General features: G+C 40.8%; 1 protein-coding gene across 1 annotated transcript in view; it reads right to left on the bottom strand.

Moving 5' to 3' along the window:
- Window positions 1–288: 288 nt before the first annotated feature.
- The window catches only part of mgat4b (alpha-1,3-mannosyl-glycoprotein 4-beta-N-acetylglucosaminyltransferase B), a gene marked incomplete at its 5' end in the record, with an annotated part of 183,262 nt that continues 162,609 nt past the window's right edge, over window positions 289–20,941 (bottom strand). Inside the window, 1 exon segment of the mRNA XM_056242630.1 lies at window positions 289–907. Within this exon segment, the coding sequence (XP_056098605.1) occupies window positions 884–907 (24 nt within the window).

Here is a 20,941-nt window from a genome sequence, read left to right as displayed (position 1 = left end):
CTCTGGTGAAAATTGTCATATTTTGGCTTTCGTCACTATTTATGTTCGTCTTTCTTCAGAAAAAATATGAACAAAATCACAAATTTGAGCTGGGAAGTTTCTGAAATCTGGTTGACCCTATAATAACAGTAAATTATGCATAATTAACCAAACCTCTACAGTAAGTACATGTAGTTCATTAATATCACTCAGTACTTATATGAGTACTTAAATCACCTTGAAATAAAGTGCAACCAAAAATGATGATAATAATAATAAAGGATCTGTATAAATGAAATGTTCGGAAGGTTTCCCTCTTGATTAGATTTTAATTATAAGAAGAAGAGTTCAGCAGCAGACTCTAGTTACAGTACACACTCCTCTTTCCTCGCTACGGACGGACTGTGGAAACACACGCCTGTGCAGAACTAACACATCTCTAGCGCGTGTGTGTACTCTTCATGTATCCTCATAAATACAATAAATACACACCATTTGGAGTAGCCTAAACAGAAGCATGTGCCAACTAATGTACAACACAAACTGAAGTTTGAAAATCAATCTCGAGTAGGAAATTAAGAAGAGTCCTCCATCCCAGAAGCAGCATTAGTTGAAGTCCAAGTGTGTGTGTGTGTGTGTGTGTGTGTGTGTGAAACGGGCGAGAGCGTCCAGAGCCCGTGACGACAGACCAGTGTAATTACAGAACTCAACCGTGAGCTTATGTACATATAAATACAGCTTAGAAAAGACAGCGTCGTCATCATCAGTCTGTGTGTGTGTGTGTGTGTGTGGTCCTCTGCTGTGTCCAGCGGGTGGCGCTACAGGACCGGTGTGTGTGGAGCGAGGTCCTGCACCAGAGAGAGCTCAACACACACACACACACACAGGTGTTGATGAACATCAGTCACTCAGCTTTCTTGATGAACATCTGGACAGAGAGAGAGAGAATCTTTTTCTTTTTTTTTTTAATTTTGAAAAAATACTTTATTACAATTTTTCACATGATTTTATTTTTCAACATTTAACATTAACCTTTTATACCACAAAGAACTGCAAAAAAACTTTTTCTACATTAGTAGAAGAGAATTTTTTATTTATTTTTCCATCAATAACAGAGCCTCATTCTTACACCATTTCATTTCAAATGTAATAACATCATCCATGGAACTATAATACCGAAAATCAATGAGTATTCTGGATTTAACTGTGGCTAAAAACAGAATATTAATATCTTGATCTGCATCCAATTCTATCTTGTTTTTTCTACTCATATAGATTGCCAACTTTGCTTGACCTATAAGAAAATTTAAACACTGACAAATAAACCTATTTCTTCTAACGTATTTAAAACCAACAATAAATACGTCTATAGAAAAAGATTAATTAAAACTATAAAATAAATTGTGTAATAAACTAAACCTTTTCAGTCTAAAACAATCCATATAGGCATGAAAAACAGTTTCTCTACTTGAACAAAAAGGGCATTCTGTAGTGACATCAGGATTTAAAACTGAAATAAAAGCATTAACTGCTATTGCACCATGTAAAAGTCTCCATTGCATGTCCCCAACTCTTTTACTTAAAGGCGGCTTATACAATGATCTCCATTCTGGCTTATCATCATCACATAGTTTTAAAACATTACGCCATGGTGTATCAGCCCTCTTATCAAGCACTTTTTATTAAAAGCAAGAACACAAGCTTTATAAAAAGATTTACCAGAACTTGAAAAAAAATTAAGACATAGGGATTTTCCAGAGCTTAAAACATTCCTGAAACATCATCTAACACAGGAGAAATAAAAAACTCAGATAATACATCTTTTTCATTAGGAACACTTTTGGTTTCACAGTAGTCTGATAAAAATGATTTCCATTACACGAGAGTAGATGTTAAAACTTCATGCTGATTTGTACTCTGCTTTCGCCAAGATAAGCACAAACTAAGACGTAGCTTTACAGTAACCTATGCTTCTCCATCCATTTACGCTTCTATCCATATGGTGGTGTGACTCTCCTTCTGTCCGGCGTTAAAGGGATAGTTCGGCCAAAAATGATATTTAACCCATGCATTACTCACCCTCAAGCCGTTCGAGATGCATATGTCAATCTTGTTTCAGACGAACACATTTTCAGTTATTTTAGAAAATGTCTTAGACCCTTCAGTGGATATAATGTGAAGCAATGGGGTCCACCTCCTTCAAGTCCCAAAATGTGCATACATCCTTTACAAAAGTAATCCATCCGGCTCCAGGGGGATAAACGAAGGCCTTCTGAGGGTAATCCGTGCGGTTTTGTCATAAAAATATACATATTTAAAAATTTATAAATGAAAATATCTGACTTCCGGCAACGATCGACGCGCGTTCACGGGTGATGGAAGTGTTTTGTTTTGCTCTGCTCTCTGGCTGCGCTGGCGCGTTCGTTCTACGTCACGACGGTTCCTATTCCTACCCTACGTCCTACCTCGTACGCCGACTTCCATCACCCGTGAACGCGCGTCGATCGTTGCCGGAAGTCAGATATTTTCATTTATAAATTTTTAAATATGTATATTTTTATGACAAAACCGCACGGATTACCCTCAGAAGGCCTCGTTTATCCCCCTGGAGCCGGATGGATTACTTTTGTGAAGGATGTATGCACATTTTGGGACTTGAAGGAGGTGGACCCCATTGCTTCACATTATATCCACTGAAGGGTCTAAGACATTTTCTAAAATAACTGAAAATGTGTTCGTCTGAAACAAGATTGACATATGCATCTCAAACGGCTTGAGGGTGAGTAATGCATGGGTTAAATATCATTTTTGGCCGAACTATCCCTTTAACGGCTGCAGTGTACTTGGCGCGTAAGCACACACGACGGCTGCAACTACAGTGTGGTCTCCCTAGTGGACCAGCACGACAACCGTCTGGATTGAGCCGAGTAGGGGACATCTCTAGGGTCTTCAAGTGGGCACCTTCCGTCCTCAGTGTTTCGTCGACTAGCCCACGACACCTCAAGAGGGCTCGACAGTGACTCTGGCGTCCCAGAGTCACCCCCCTCCATCCCCCACTCAACTCAGCCCAGCTTACTGACCTCTACATCCCTCCTGCTGCTGAGACCTAACCACAATCTCTCCGCAACCCAACCATACGCGCCAACCCGTTTGACTAAGGCTGTTGAGCCCCACTGTCTTCGTTAAAGTAGGTTCAGTGGCAACGGTTCCGTATGGCATACCACCTACCGCAAAACACAATATCTGCCCAACCACCCGTCATTCACGCAATATACACAGGAACGTAATGACTGTAAATACTATACAACCTGAATCCGACGTCTCTGAGGAACCGGGTTGTAGAGTGTGCCACAAATCCTCGACAACCCACTTCCACTGGATAAACCTGGACTCTCCATCCTCGCTGTTCTGCTTCAGTGGCCACATGAGCATACCGCAGTTTCTTCCTCTCATATGCCTCATCTACCGCATCCTCCCATGGCACTGTTAACTCTATCAGTTGAACAATGCGTGCTGATCCAGACCACAAAACAATATCTGGTCGTAGGTTAGTGGTGGCAATCTCAGGTGGAAAAATAAGCCGTTGATCAAGATCAGCCAGCATCTTCCAGTCTCTAGCAGCTTCCAGTTGTCCAACACCTTTTCTTGGTGGTTGCTCGCCTGGGCGGAGGAATATTGTCTTCTGCGTGTAATGTCTTGCTAGAACAGGTGGCAACTTATTGGTCATGTTACGCTTGCCTTCTAATGCTAAAGCCAAACATCGCAGTACTTGGTCATGGCGCCAAGTAAACCGACCTTGGCTAAGAGCCACCTTACATCCTGTCAAAATGTGCCTTAATGTGGCAGGTGATGAACACAAAGGACAAGAGGGATCCTCTCCTACCCAGAGGTTTAGGTTCTGCGGTGATGGGAGAACATCATATGTTGACCTAATAAGGAAACTGATCCTACTCTCTTCCATTGACCAAAGGTCTTGCCAGCCCATCTTGCGTTGTTCCACACTCTCCCATCTCATCCACTCTCCCTGCTTGGCCTGGGAAATGGCCTTTATACACCTCATCCTCTCCTCCTGCTTTCGCACCTCGTTGACTACCAGCTTCCTCCTTTGAGCTAGGCCTGCCTTGTGCCATTTAGGAGGAGCTAAACGGAGCCCAAACCCCCCTCTTCCATGCTGTACCTGTCCCAATTCCCCAATTTGAAGGTCAGCCTTTGCCTCTACTACAGATTTCTTTGCTGACGACTTTCACATTTGTCGTGTGACTCTACTAAGGTCATTTCCACCCTGACCTTGGCACACTTGAACTCCTCGGTTAAAGCAGAGACTGGCAGCTGCAATATTCCTTTACTATAAAGTCCTACTCTGCTGAGGCAGCGCAGAACTCCCAACCATTTCCTGATGTATGAACTTATCAACGCTTCCAGCTTATCCACTGTTGTCAAAGAAACCTCGTACTAGGGATGCTGCGATTACCGGATTTCACAATTAACCGCGCTTTAAAACGTCACGGTTAATTAATCGTAAAGACTATGCTACACCGCGGACGGCACGGAACGGAACTTTTGCACCTAACACAAAACGAAAACAAAGTTACACCAGCGGTGCACCAGCTTAAAGTGCCGTGCTCGTCAACCACTATGGCAGAGGGACTAAGCAGCGACGCTCTATTTCCACCGAAAAAACGCCTTAAGGGCCTGTTCACAGATCGCGTCTTTTGCGCGCTCAAGTTCATTTCAAATGTATGCGCGCTCATAAGGGAAGCGACGCGCTAGTTTTTTCCAAGCGCGTCCGCGCTACATCGAGATCAAAACATCTCAACTTTTCATAATGCCACAAGCGCACCGTAGGTCAAGTGACAAGAACTAACAGAGCAACGACAGACGCCTCCGGAGCGCAACCACCCTAGCGCTTTGGAAAAAGGAGAACGCGGCGCACAACTTTCAGCTTTCAGTGCAACGTAAAAAAAAAACAACAACAAAAAAACAGCGGAAAGTTTTGGTTACGCAAGTCTGTGGAAAACCGAATGTGACGTGCTCTCAAGAGTTTCAGTCAGTGAACATTTAACTTAATATCCTATTGCTTTCTCCTGTCTGTGTTGAGTAAATGTTAGGCTTTGTAGTTGTAATATGCCCGGTGTAAAACACTAACATAAGATCAGGGCCGTGTAGACTTCTAGGACTACCAATTAACTGCATTTCAGTTATTAATAACACCGCATGAGAGATGTTCTCAGTTTCTTTCTATAATTTTTACTCAAACTTTTAACAAACAAACCAAAATAATGAGATTATAATAGGCTAGATGATTTTCTAAAGGCACATGTAAAATTTGGATTAATAATTAAAAAAGAGTATTAAAATAAGTACAATAATTTTGGTGGATAACATTTGGACTATATTTGTTTTCTTTTAAAAGAAATACATAGGCCTACTATTTAGCTTGCATTTAATTCAATAGAGCCAAATACTTTGTTTATTCTTATTTTCATTGGGATTTATTAGTATTATTTGTTTTTATGTCAAATACCAACAAGATATTGTTTTCAAGTTTTGTACCTCAGGTTGAAAATAAATTTAGAACAAACTAAACACTTAATAATTGTGTGATCTATTTCAATCAAAGAGCCCTGCAGCCTTTGACTTAATTTGTTATTTTTAAAAGAAAAATGCTGGATGTTTACAAAGCACTTCTCTTTAATTCCAAAGGAAGAGATTGATTATTGTTTGTCATTTTATAATTTTGTACTGTGTTGTGGCAGCAATAAATAACACATTACAATCTAGTGTTGAGTGTTCATGTGATATTATACATAAGTAGTGTTGTGAAATTAATTGATGCATAATAATCGTGATAATCGTTAAATCGTGATTATTTCTCAGACAATAATCGTACTTACAAAATCTGTAATCGTTGCATCCCTACCTCGTACACAGTCAGTGGCCACAGCAACCTCGGCAGTAGACCAAACTGAAAGCACCAGAGTTTTAGTTTGCCAGGTAGAGCACAGCTGTTTATGCTCTTCAACCCTTCCACTGCTTGACGGCTCTGTGCTCTGGTGCTCTGGTCTGATCGCTGATCGATTGCTCCTGTCTGCCTCGCTGCCTGCTGTGTGTTTGTTTGCTTCGAGGCTGTAAGCTCCGCCTGAGCCTCGTATTTCTTTATGTTTTGAGCCATCATTTACTATCTAGTTGTTTATACTACTAAATACAGCTTACCCAACATCTCAGATTAACCTTACATCTCTAGCTTCCGTTATTGTTAACACAGCACGCTAGTAACTCGCTAACGCGCCACCCGTGCGCTCATTTATATATTTATTTTCTCTCGCGCGCCCGCGCCTTTGAGTTCATAAAGTCCAGGTAAGTAAGAAATCAGTCAACAAACACGGTGAGTAATGTCTTCTTGTCCTGTTATTGTCACCTGTGTCACATGTCATATGTTTAGTATAGCCTTCTCCGATGGCAATATAGGATTTATATGTGATAAATGCAAGGAGACAGTCAGGCTGACGGAAAAGATTTCAGAACTAGAGACACGCATCCAAACTTTAATTGAGGATGGTAAGAATGCTAGAGCTTTAGATAGTGTTTTGGATGCGCCTAGCATAGTGAACTCTTTACATGATTCGGTTCCGGCTGAAGTAGAGCCCGTGCAGCAGGGCAGATGGGTGACCGTGAGAGATCACCGCTCTAGTCGCGGATCAAAGAACCACTCTTCCGTTCCGATTCCCATAACAAATCGATTTGCCCCACTCAGTGAAACACCCACTGAGAATTCTGTTGATTGTGCCCTGGTAATTGGTGATTCGATCACACGGAACGTGAAAATAGAGACACCAGCCACCATAGTCACATGTTTGCCGGGAGCCAGAGCGCCTGACATCAAAGCAAATTTAAAAGTGCTGGCTAATGCTAATCGTAAATTCTCTAAGATCATTATTCATGTCGGCACGAATGATGTTCGACTCCGCCAGTCGGAGATCACCAAAATTAATATTAAAGAGGTGTGTGAACTCGCAAGTACGATGTCAGGCACTGTAATTTGCTCTGGCCCCCTTCCTGTACGCAGGAGTGATGAGATAGTTAGTAGATTGGCCTCACTGAATGGTTGGCTGTCGAAGTGGTGTCCGCTGAATAATATAAAATTCATAGACAATTGGAAAAGTTTTTGGGGCAAGCCTGATCTGTTGAAAAGAGATGGTATCCATCCCTCCTGGGCTGGTGCTGCTCTTCTCTCTATTAATTTGGCTCATAGTCTTAGAGCTAAAACATGACAATCTGGGGCTCAGGTCAGGAAGCAGACAGACTGGCTAAACCGACCGTCTGCTAGCGGCCTCACGTCACCAAGGTCAGATAAATCCCATCACATAGAGCCTCTTTCACCTAGATATCATCATATAGAGACTGTGTCTGTTCCCCGAATTTGGAAATCCCAAAAACGTCAGGTTAAAAATTTAATTGATGTTCAACAAATAAAAAACAGATATAATACAGATGAGCAAATGATAAAGCTTGGGTTGCTGAATATTCGATCCCTTACTTCAAAATCTCTCATAGTTAATGATATGATTTCAGATTATAATCTTGATATGCTGTGTTTGACAGAAACCTGGCTAAAACCAAACGATTACATTATTTTAAATGAGTCAACCCCACAAGATTACAGTTATAAAAATGAACCTCGTCTGAAAGGCAAAGGGGGAGGTGTTGCTGTAATTTATAGTAATATTTTCAAAACCACTAAGAAGTGTAGCTTTAAATATACTTCTTTTGAAGTATTGGTGCTTAATGTAAAAATATATAGTGTAAACGATAAATCACATTTGAGAATTCTGCTGGCTACTGTGTACAGGCCACCAGGGCACCATAAAGATTTTATCAAAGAATTTGCGGACTTTCTATCAGATTTAGTATTGGCTGCAGATAAAGTACTAATTGTTGGTGATTTTAATATACATGTAGATAATGAAAAAGATGCTTTGGGATTGGCATTTAAAGACATTGTAAACTCAATTGGAGTTAGACAACACGTGTCAGGACCTACTCATTGTCGTAATCATACTCTAGATCTAATACTATCACATGGAATAGATGTTGATGCCGTTGAAATTCTGCAGCAGAGCGATGACATCTCAGATCATTATCTAGTCTCATGTAAATTACATTTAGCCAAGGCTGCAAAGCCGACTCTGTGTTATAAATACGTTAGATCTATAACTTCTGCCACTAAAGATTGCTTTATCAATAATCTTCCTAATCAGTTTCATCATCTCAGCATCCCGGATAGCTTAGAAGAACTCGATTGCAACAGAAACGTTTAACTCTCTCTTTTCCAGCACTTTAGACGCAGTTGCTCCGTTGCGCTTAAAGAAGATTAAAGAAAATAGTCCAATGCCGTGGTACAGCAAGCACACACACACACACACACACACTCAGGCCCTTAAGAGAGCAGCCAGAAAAATGGAGCCCAACTGGAAGAAAACTAAACTAGAGGTATTTCGGATTTCGTGGAAAGAGAGCTCGATTGCTTACAGAGAGGCTTTAAAAGCTGCTAGATCTGCTTATTTTTCAAACCTATTAGAAGAAAATAAACATAATCCTAGGTATTTATTTGAAACAGTGGCTAAACTAACGAAAAAGAAAGCTTCAAGCTCAGAAGTGTCAAAGCAACACAGCAGTGATGACTTTATGAACTTCTTCACTTATAAGATTGATAATATCAGGGACAAAATTATAACTATGCAACCGTCTACCACAGTATCGCATCAGGAAGTGCATTGTAGTCTCCCTGAGGAAAAATTTGATTTATTTGTTGCTATAGGAGAGGAAGAATTCTGCAAACTCGTTAATTCATCTAAATCGACAACTTGTATGTTAGATCCTATACCGACTAAGCTACTGAAAGAGATGTTTCCAGAGGTCATATATCCTCTTCTTAATATCATTAATTCATCTTTGTCTCTAGGATACGTACCAAAAACCTTTAAACTGGCTATGATAAAACCGCTTGTTAAAAAACCACAACTTGATCCTACAGAATTAGTCAATTACAGGCCGATCTCGAATCTGCCTTTTCTGTCAAAGATATTAGAAAAAGCAGTATCTTCACAACTATGTTCCTTTCTAGAAAGAAATGATATCTGCGAGGATTTTCAGTCCGGATTTAGACCGTACCATAGCACTGAGACAGCTCTCATTAGAGTCACAAATGATTTGCTCTTATCATCCGATCGTGGTTGTATCTCTCTATTAGTGTTACTCGATCTTAGTGCTGTATTTGACACCATTGACCACAACATTCTTTTAAATAGACTAGAAAACTATGTTGGCATTAGTGGAATTGCATTAGCATGGTTTAAATCATACTTAACTGACCGTTATCAGTTTGTAGCAGTAAATGAAGAGATGTCTTATCGATCACAAGTTCAGTATGGCGTACCACAAGGCTCAGTACTAGGACCGCTGCTGTTCACTCTGTACATGCTACCATTAGGAGATATCATTAGGAAACATGGAGTTAGCTTTCACTGTTATGCCGATGATACTCAGCTGTATATTTCTTCAAAACCCAACGAAACTTACCAATTCACAAAATTAACGGAATGCATAGCTAATATAAAAAATTGGATGACTAGTAATTTCCTACTACTAAATTCTGAAAAGACAGAGATTCTAATTATTGGACAAAAAACTTCCACACGTAATAACCCAGAATACTGTCTAACACTTGATGGCTGCTCTGTCAAGTCTTCGTCGTCGGTTAGGAACCTGGGTGTGCTCTTTGATACCAACCTTTCTTTTGAAAGCCACGTGTCTAGTATCTGTAAAACTGCATTTTTCCATCTTAAAAATATATCTAAAATACGCCATATGCTCTCATTGGGAAATGCGGAACAATTAGTCCATGCGTTCATGACCTCAAGGCTAGATTATTGTAATGCTCTACTGGGTGGTTGCCCTGCACGCTTAATAAACAAACTACAGCTAGTTCAAAACGCCGCAGCTCGAGTTCTTACCAGAACCAGGAAATATGACCATATTAGCCCGGTTCTGTCAACACTGCATTGGCTCCCTATTAAACATCGTATAAATTTTAAAATATTGTTGATTACCTACAAAGCACTAAATGATTTAGCTCCGCAGTACTTGAGCGAGCTCTTAACGCATTATAGTCCTTCACGTCTATTGCGATCTCAAAATTCCGGCCAGTTGATAATACCTAGAATATCTAAATCGACTGCTGGCGGTAGATCCTTTTCCTATTTAGCACCAAAACTTTGGAACAGTCTTCCTACCATTGTCCGGGAAGCAGACACACTCTGTCCGTTCAAAGCTAGACTAAAAACACATCTCTTTGACCTAGCATACACATAATACATTATAGACTTCTATAAATTCAATGTTAGGCTGCATAGATTAGGTCAGCCGGAACTGGGAACACTTCCCTTAAATCTTGATGTACTCGCTACATCATAAGAAGAATGGCATCTACGCTAATATTAGTGTCTTTGTTTATCCCGAGGTTTTCCCGCAGACTGCCGGATCCAGGCCGTGTCCAGATCTGACGAACGAGATTCGCCTGGACCCGATGACAATGCAGTGCTGAAGTATCCACTATCCTCTCCCTATGGAGGATCCCTTTCCCACTCTACAGATAAAGCGTTGTGAATTCCGGCTCGCGTACCCCGAAGTGATAAAATAAAACAAAATTCTGTATCAAAATTTTTAAGCAAGAAAAGTAGTTTGTTTAGGCTGGGTTGTATGAATTACAAACCTGCGCACATATTTTAAAAAGCACATAACTATAGAATTCTGAATGAGCATGTGAACGCCGTCTGCGTTAATCACAGGTTCGCGTTTAAAGTCTGATCATTTCGACGGAGGTGAATCAATCAAAGTTAACTTTAGCTGGAAGTAACATTATTCAAGAACCGCTATAACGCCAAAACAATCTGTTACCTTAAATGATATGTTTATCCCTGTAAAGCTGCTTTGAAACAATCCATTGTTAAAAGCGCTATATAAATGAAGATGACTTGACTTGACTTGTCGTCTAACTTCTCCCACCCGAACTGTGTCATTTAGATCCCCATCGTACCATCTCCCAAGACTCTTCACTGGCTTCTCAGAAACTGTTGGTATTGCCTCACCATCAATGAAGAATGTTTTATCTACTACCTTTCCTTTAACTATCGAGATGCTCCTTGATTTAGAGGGCTTAAATTGCATTCGTGCCCATTCAATATTATCTGTTAACTTCCCCAATAACCGATTAGTGCAGGCTACTGTTGTAGTCATTGTTGTCATGTCATCCATCTATGCTCTGATTGGTGGTAGTCTGTCACGTGTCTGTCCTGTCTTTGTGTTGCACATGAGTGTTTGGTAATGTGGGCCATGTGCTCTAGTCATTGTTTGGTCCCTCCCCCTTGTTATCTGATCATCGGTTTATTTGTCCCACCTGTTATCCTCGTTACCCTCCTCATTTGCCTTCCTATTTAATCTACCTGTGTTTGCTGTCCTGTGCTCGTACGTTGTTTATTGTTTCAGTGTTAGTCGAGTGGAGTTCGGTTCCGGTCCTGTTTTGCCATGTCTGTGTTGGATTTAGTTTCATTGGATTCTTTTGTTGGTTTGTTTATTTCATGTTTTCTTTATTAAAAATCTCATCACTCACTCTGCGCTTGAATCCTCCCTTCAATTCTCCACAACTCACCGTGACACGTTCATGATCATCAAAGATGGCGCAGAATTGGACTTGGCTTTAAATTTCCGTGTGGACGATTTTGAATATGTCGTGTTTGTTACTACTGACAAAATGAAGTGCTTTGGATGTGGTAAATCAGGCCACTTAATACGTTCATGTCCCGATAAGAATGCAGCTGGAGGTAGTAAGGATAGTGTTTTAACTAAAGATACTAGGCCTAACGTGACTGTTAAACCGAATGAGGTCGGTCTGGCTGAAGCAGTGCCGGCCGTGGATAAACCTGCTGGGGAAGGAACATCTGTTGAGGGGCCTGTGGAAGCTGGATCGACCTCGACGGAATCAGTGAATGAAGGTAGGGATACTTCTGTAGCTGCAGAAACTGGGTTGATGGACAGTGATGTAGAAAACATGGGGGAAGATCTGACACAGAAGCAGAGAATAGGATGTTCAAAGTACCAACAAAACAGAAAAATCTGGAAAAGATCAGTAGTCCAAAGTGCTTTAAAAAAGGAGAAGTGTTTGAAGATCAGAAAGAATCAGAAAGTGGAAGTGAAATGTCCGACTCAAGTACAGTGTTGTCACAGACTGAAGCTATAAGCAGAAGCTATGATGTTAAACGTTTCCTTAATACCACAAAAAACAAGAGAGGTGTAATTGTAAAGGATTATTTCCCTGATCTAACGCAGTTCCATGACAAAGCCAAAAGTCTATTAGCAGATGGGTGCCTTTCAAACAGGGAGGTTTATCATATGAAAAAGATTGTGTGGAAAGTTGGCACGGATTTAAATTAAAATGAAGACTAAGAACATTAGTAATCTGGTTTTGCTTGTGTTTTTTTTGGTTTGTTTATTTATTTTAGTATGGCTGAAGTGCGGATTGCCTCCTTGAATGTCAATGGTGCTAGAGTTTACAGAAAAAGAGCTGAGCTGAATGAAATTATCAAGCAGAAGAAAATAGATGTCACTTTGATTCAGGAAACACATAGTGACGTGAACAATGTTAATGATTGGATGAAGGAATGGCTGGGAAGGCTTATCTTTTTTCAGTCACAACACCACGTTAAGTGGGGGAGTAGCCATTTTTGCAAAAACATTTAATCCAAGTTCATATCAAGTTAAAGAGTTTTTGAAGGGTAGACTTTTAAAAGCGAGAGCACAAGTGGAGAATTATAATTTTGTTTTTATTTGTGTGTATGTCCCCAACTCAACAATTGATAGGATGTTGTTTTTAGATATATTATGTTCTGTTTTACAAGATGTTTCTAATGATGATTATTTATTTCTCGGAGGAGATTTTAATTGTGCAGTGAGTAATTGTGACAGAAATCATATTGAACCCCATATGCCGTCAAGAAAACGTCTCATTCAAATAATAAATAAGCATGAGTTAAGGGATGTGTGGAAGTTTTATTATGAGGATAAAAGACAATATACTTGGGCACATACACGCAGTGTTGTAGTCGAGTCACCAACTGTCGAGTCCGAGTCGAGTCTCGAGTCCCAGTGTTCGAGTTCGAGTCCAAGTCCGAGTCACCAAAGAAGAGTCCGAGTCTATACTATACTTTGGCTATACTTAAGCCAAATCAAGCAACATTTTTCAGGCACTCTTTCTTGCAGCTAGAAATGTGTATGATATCACTAGAATTGCCTTGACCTTAGTTCAAATCATTGTCAACTAGCTGTGGCACGATTATATTTATTTAATTGTTTAAATACATTTTTGGCTGATCAGTCAACTGGAATGGATAAAGAAAACAAAAAAGAAAGCCAGAGGATAGAGGAGGAGAAATGCATTCTTCTTGACGAATATGGTAAAAGAAAAACAATTTTGAAATTTTGAAAAGCAAACTAAATCCCAATGTAACTGCGGCAAAAACCAGCAAATGCAGTGCTATAAGCAGTTGTAACTCCGCAGGAAAAGAGTGGTTGCGATGTGTGACATAGTCAAGGTTGCCGTCTAGTTTGTTAGCTAAAATAAACATAATTGTGTTATCGTATGGTAAGCGGGATTGCGCTGAGCGCGTCCGACTTTGGCTCAGCGCTCTTAGTGGTCAGCTCAGCTGCTGCAAAGCGTGCCAAAATTGAAATCGCTGATTAGATGTAGAGGAACTTATCTAGTGTTAAATGAGTGTTACGTTAACTCTCTCACGAGAATGCAGCGTAAAGTGAGTGACGTCAGTGAGTGTGTTGTCAAGCAAGGAGAGCGAGCGGTAGCACTGTCTGTGAGGGAAAAAATAGATTACGGCCGGTTTTGGACTCCGAAACAGGAAAAGTGTAACATCTTATATCAAATTTTTATAACCTATTTAGTCAGAAACAACGTCATTCATTTGATGAATCCTAAAGTCCGATTTTATATATTCTCGAGTCCGAGTCCAAGTACTAGTCATCAGTCCGCGAGTCCAAGTCGAGTCACGAGTCCAGAGCATGGAGTCTCGAGTCGGACTCGAGTTCAGAGAATAAGGACTCGAGTCCGAGTCCAGGACTCGAGTACTCCATCACTGCATACACGTGATACTGTTTTATCTCTGGCAAGATTGGACAGATTGTATGTGTTTAAGCATCATGCTGGTATTTTTAAAAAGTGTTGTATTTTTCCTGTTGGCTTTTCAGATCATTGCATGGTGTTGTTTTATTTTGAATTCTGTCAAGCCTAAAAGTGCTTACTGGCATTTTAATTTAACTTTGTTAGATAATAAGGATTTCATACACACTTTTAAATTGTTTTGGGCTGATTACAGAATCTTTTCAATCAGTACAAAAATGGTGGGATTTTGGCAAAGTACAAATTAAACAGTATGCTCAAAACAGCACCAAAGTTTTAAATCAGTCATTTAGACTTAGAGAATGACATAATTAAGATACAGGAATTGGCAGAATTAACAAAACAACATAGCTATTTGAAAATTCTTTCTAAAAAAAGAATCAATTGGCAGAATTATTCTGGGTTAAAACACAGGGGGCTTTGGTCCGGTCAAGATTTATAAGTCTTGATCAGATGGATGCACCTTCAAAATATTTTTTTAACCTTGAAAGGAAAAATGGGCAAAAAAGAATCATTCACGCTTTGCGATCTGATGAGTTGTCCAATCCTGTAGTGATTAGAAGGAGGGCAATTGGTTTTTATGAGAAACTGTACAGAAGTGAAGTAGGATAAGACAATATCAATGAGAGTGTCTTCTTTGAGGATTTACCAAAGGTGTCTGATGAAGGTAATGCAGAGATTCCAGGTGTGCTCAGCCTGGGAGAACTGCATAAGGCCGTTCAGAGCATGGGATCCGGAAGGGTGCCTGGAGTTGATGGCATACCAATAGACTTCTATAAATGTTTTTGGGAAGTTTTAGGAGAGGATCTCTTACAAGTCCTCAATGGTAGTCTGGACGAAGGTCTTCTACCTTTGAGTTGCCGGAGAGCAGTCCTGACCCTCCTTCCCAAGAAAGGAGATCTCACAGAGATCAAAAACTGGAGACCTGTTTCACTTCTGTGTAGTGACTATAAACTTCTTTCAAAAATTTTAGCAAACAGATTATCAAAAATTATGATTAAGGTGATCCATCCAGACCAAACTTACTGTGTCCCCAAAAGGTACATCTTTGATAATATTTCCCTTATTAGGGATATTTATTATGTCTCTAAGTTATCAAATAGTAACATTGGATTGATTTCGCTTGACCAAGAGAAAGCTTTCGACAGAGTTGAACATGCATACTTATGGGAAACGTTAAAAGCTTTTGGTTCTAGTAAAGGTTTTATTGATAAAATTAAAGTTTTGTACAGTGATGTTGAGAGCATACTCAAAATTAATGGTGGCTTATGCACTCCTTTTAAAGTGTTTAGAGAGGAATGAGGCAGGGATGCCCGCTCTCTGGAAGGCTATATTCGCTAGCAATAGAACCTCTGTTACAACAATTGAGAGAAGGTTTTAAACTGCCTAATTTTGAAAGAAGTTTAAGAGTCTCTGCATATGCTGATAATGTTTTAGTGTTTGTTAGTCAACAGAGTGATGTACAGGTTTTAATGAGTGTACTTGATGATTTTAAAAAACTGTCCTCTGCTAAAACTAATTTGGAAAAAAGCGAAGCAATACTAATAGGGGATTGGAAAAATTGTTATTTTTCCCTTCCTCCTGGCTTAGTATGGAAGAAAGGAGGCTTTAAATATTTAGGGGTGTTTTTGGGAGATGAAGTAACTGTACAAAAAAATTGGGAAGGAACTCTTGAAAAAGTTAAAGGTCGACTCGAAAAATGGAAGTGGTTAATCCCAAATATGTCATATAGAGGTCGAGCTTTAGTTATAAATAATTTAGTAGCTTCCTCTTTATGGCATAAGTTAACCTGCATTGATCCTCCTTTGCGTCTCTTAGCAGAGATTCAAGCGACTTTTTCTGGGACAAGTCACATTGGGTTCCTCAGAGCGTATTGTTTTTACCTAAAGATGGAGGACAAGGATTGGTACATCTTCAAAGTAGAGCAGCAGCTTTTCGTTTACAGTTTGTGCAAAGACTTCTTAATGGTTCAATAACTTCAAGCTGGAAAGTAGTTGCGTGTAAAATACAACAAAATCTTGGAAATTTTAAAATGGACAGAAATCTTTTCTTTATGGACTTGTCAAAACTGAACCTCAATGGAATGCCTATTTTTTATCGAAATGTTTTTAAAGTGTGGAACATGTTCAAAGTACAAAGAGAAGGACATTTTGAATCTCTTTACTGGCTCCTTAAAGAACCGTTAACATATGGAGCACGCTTTGATTTAACACACAATGACTGTACGATTTTTGGACTTATGGAAACACTTGTGGCTTCCAAAATATGTACAATGGGGAGTCTAGTAAACTTAACAGGACCAGACTTTGGGAATATGGAAGGAGTTCCTTTGAGTATGAAAATTAAGTCAAGACGATTTGTTTTTCATTTATTAGAAAAATGGAAACAAAGACTCACTTCTGATGAACTGAAACCATTTCTCCACTGGCTTTTACCATGGCGATGGAAGTAATCATTAGGGCATCAAGATGGGTAGTAGGAGGAGACCGCTTGGCTTCTGGGATGTGACTATGTCACGGTGAGTTGTGGAGAATTGAAGGGAGGATTCAAGCGCAGAGTGAGTGATGAGATCTTTAATAAAGAAAACATGAAATAAACAAACCAACAAAAGAATCCAATGAAACTAAATCCAACACAGACATGGCAAAACAGGACCGGAACCGAACTCCACTCGACTAACACTGAAACAATAAACAACGTACGAGCACAGGACAGCAAACACAGGTAGATTAAATAGGAAGGCAAATGAGGAGGGTAACGAGGATAACAGGTGGGACAAATAAACCGATGATCAGATAACAAGGGGGAGGGACCAAACAATGACTAGAGCACATGGCCCACATTACCAAACACTCATGTGCAACACAAAGACAGGACAGACACGTGACAGAACGTGAATCTCCTGAATGAAACGATATGTTTCAATAAAGGAGATTCACATCCGATCGTAATCATTTTGATCGGCGAAACCAACTTCCCATAACGTGATAGTGCTTGTTTCAAAATATCATCACTGAGAAACGGAGGGATATTTGATATTGTGATCTTTTTGACGGTAACAACAGCGGTAAAACAGGTGTAAGTATTTCATCAATGATTATACCTCTCGCAACCACCTCGTTTGCTTTATCCACTGAGTAAAAAAAAATCACGGTCGCGCCATTCATTCTGGATGCGGAGAGAATGTTTTGATGGCCAATCTCTCCTACACCCAGACAACAAGCCTCCACACTCGCCACGGATACAATCTTAACTCCGTGACGGCGTGTGAGGACATCGAGCCCAGTCCCAGCCGGAGGGACTGGGAACAAACAAACAACACACACGATAAATACTAAATCAAATAAACAAACTTAGAAGTAAAAAGAAAAGAAAATATAGAGAGAGACACTGAGGGTCTGTGTGCACACTACACGGGGAATACTTGGCTATATGTATAACAGAAAAGGAAAAAATGCTTATATAATTAAAATACAAATTATAAAATGTATTGGTAACACTTTACAATAAGGTTCATTAGTTAACTTTAGTTAATGTATTAACTAACATGAAGTAGCAATGATCAATACATGTGTTACTGTATTTATTCATCTTTGTTATAATAACAGCTGTTCATTGTTCATGTTAGTTCACAGTGCATTTTCTAATGTTAAGTTAACAAACACCACATTTGGTTTTAATAATATATTAGTAAATGCTGAAATTAAAATTAGGATGAATTAATACTGAAGAAGTATTGTTCATTCTTAGTTCATTACTAAGGTAGTTAACTAATATTAACTAATGCCAAATTATTATAAAGTGTAGCCAATATATAATATATAAATAAAATTACACATGCATTGTAACAAATTAATATAAAATTAAATTGTATTTATTCTGGGATGCACTAAATTGATCAAAATGAGTGACGGTAAAGACATTTATGATGTCACAAAAGATTATATTTCAAATAATTGCTGTTTTCCCCCCAACTTTCTATTCATCAAGGAATACTGTATAAAGTGTATCAGGGTTCCCATAGAAAAAACGCTAGATGTTGACCTTATAAAACCGGGCAAACGTGCATGGAGAAGCCCAGGTAGCAGCAGTGCAGATATCCACCAGGGAAACTCCTCTATAAACAGCCCATGAAGATGAGATGTGGCCCTAGTGGAATGGCAAATTAGTCTCCGGGGCAGTGGTGTCGCTGCTGCCTTGTAGGCCAGCGTAATGGTCTCTACTATCCAGTTCGACAACCTCTGCTTCGACACTGGAGCACCTTTCTTCACACCACCATGGCAGACAAATAACTGGTCTGACCGTCTAAATTGAACAGTAGAGTTCACATAACACTTCAAGGCCCGAACAGGTCACAAAAGTTGGTCACTTGAATCAGACCCTGAAGAAGTCTGAAAAGAGGCCAGTTCAATGTGCTGATTTATGAACTGAGGAAGAAAAGAAGGATTGGGTCGTAAAACACCCCGGAGTCATCCGGTAACCAACGCATGCACAGTTCACTAACAGACAACGCGTGCAACTCACTGACTCATTTCACAGTAGCAATAGCTAACAAAAAAGTAGTCTTCAAGGACAACCATTTAATGTCAATGCTTTGCAAGGGCTCAAACTGGGGTGAGCACAGGAATGCAAGCATGAGTGAAAAATCCCACACAGGAAAATGAGGATTGCGAGCAGGGTTCAGACGGCGACAGCATAAATCTGCATAAATCTGTCGTGTGGAAGATGCCCTAGCATTAGAGATGGTGTGAATAACAGCAGGGTCACAATGCTCCAGGGAAGGATTTAACCCTATGGCCAGACCCAAAGCTGCAGACGAGCCGGGTCCGGGTGCCAGACACTGGCCTCCAGCTGGGAGAGGAGGTCCTTCCTGGGGGGAAGCTTCCATGGATTGCCTGTCAGAAGTCTCAGCAACAAAGGAAACCATGGTCTGGCTGGCCATCGTAGTGCCACGGGTAACACTCTGTGCTTGCACAGGGACATCCTGTGCAACGTCTCCAATAACAGAGGGATAGGTGGAAACGCATAGAGCAGGCAGTTGGGCCATTCGTGAGACAGCGCATCCTGGCCCAGGGGGCTGAATACTTCTGTCCTTGCGAACCATAAGTGACAGTGGGTGGTCATCTCTGAAGCCAAAATATCCACTTCTGCTCTTCCAAATCGTAGCCAGATCCCCTACACTACATCTGGATGAAGCCTCCATTCTCCTGGATGTACTTGATCCCTGGAAAGAGCATCTGCTGTCTGGATGCACGCTCCTGAAATATGAGCTGCCCTCAGTGAAGCGAGTCGTGGCTGACACCATTTCAGGATCTCGTGAGTCAGCCGTAGAGACCTGCGGGATCTCGTGCCGCCCTGGTGGTTCAGATGGAACACTGTTGAGGTATTGTCTGGCCGAACGAGAACATGGCGGCCTGCCATAACCGGCATGAAGTACTTTAGAGCCAAGAACACTGCCCTTAGTTCTAGCAGGTTGATATGTTCTGTGGCCTGGATCGGTGTCCAGCGAATACTCCTCCGATTCCACGTTGCCCCCCATCCTGTGAGGGAAGCGTCTGTCATGACAAACTCCCAATGAGAGGGAACAACACCCAGGGACATTCCTGTCTTCAGAAACTCTAACTGTCTCCACCGCCTCAATATGCAACAGTGAGAAATTATAACCAGTCGATGGCAATGTCTGGTGGGATCTAGCCGCAAACTGTCATTCCATAACTGGAGTGGTCTGAGGTGGAGTAACCCCAGGGGGATCACCACCGTAGCTGCTGTTAACATCCCTATCAGTCGTAGGACCACCTCGTACTGCAAAGACACACCCGGGCGAAAGCGAGCCAAAAGTTGCAGAATGTTCGTCACACGTTCCTGAGACAGGGAGGCAAACATTAGGCAGGAATTCAGGATCATTCCTATGAACGGAGTGGTCTGTGATGGAATCAGACGGCTATTTTTCTCGTTCACATCTTCTGCACATGTCACAAAAGTAGTCTGGAGTCTTGTACAGCCTGTAAAGACGCAAGGAGCAAGGGAAAGGCCAGAGGGTAGCACTTTGAACTGGTAAGCTTGATTCAGGAAACTGAAATGCAGAAACCTTCTGTGATGTACAGCAATTGGGATGTGAAAGTATGGATCTTTCAGGTGGACACTTACAAACCAACCTTCTGCTGTCACAGACTGAAAAACATCGGCTGTGCGCAGCATTCGAAAAGGAAGGACCTTCAGGAACAAATTCAGAAGCCTCAAATCGTGAATTGGGCGGAAATCATCGTCCATCTTTGGAACAAGAAAATAAGTTGAATAGAACCCGTCTCCCTGAACGAGGGGATGAACTTTTTTTATGGCTCCCTTCTCTAACAGTGAACAAATTTTCAGAGAGAGAGCCACTGCGCGAACTGCGTCTCTGACAATTGCAGGAATAATCCTTGAAAATCTGGCTGGCCACTGCTGAAATTGTAGAGTATATCCCCTGCTCAGTCGCCAACACCCAGGGGTCTGCTGTGTTGGATCTCCAGTACTCCAGTTGATCTATAGAAAAACGATTGACCGCAGGCCTGACTGTCTCAGGCCAGAAATTGTCGATGAGGTGGGCGAAAAACTCTCGCATCTTCAGGAACACAAGGTCTTTGAGGGAGCTGTGACTGAGGTGTAGCATGCCGGCGGAAACATTGCTCCGATGTGGCATAGTGATGTCGGGTCTGAACCACTGGCATCCTAAAGGTAGGG

The sequence above is a fragment of the Rhinichthys klamathensis genome, unplaced genomic scaffold (assembly GCF_029890125.1).
Source record: "Rhinichthys klamathensis goyatoka isolate OS25496 unplaced genomic scaffold, OSU_Roscu_1.1 h1tg000734l_1, whole genome shotgun sequence".
NCBI classification, from domain to species: domain Eukaryota; kingdom Metazoa; phylum Chordata; class Actinopteri; order Cypriniformes; family Leuciscidae; genus Rhinichthys; species Rhinichthys klamathensis.
Note: the sequence above shows the minus strand (reverse complement) of the source record. Positions and strands in the feature narration are given on the sequence as shown.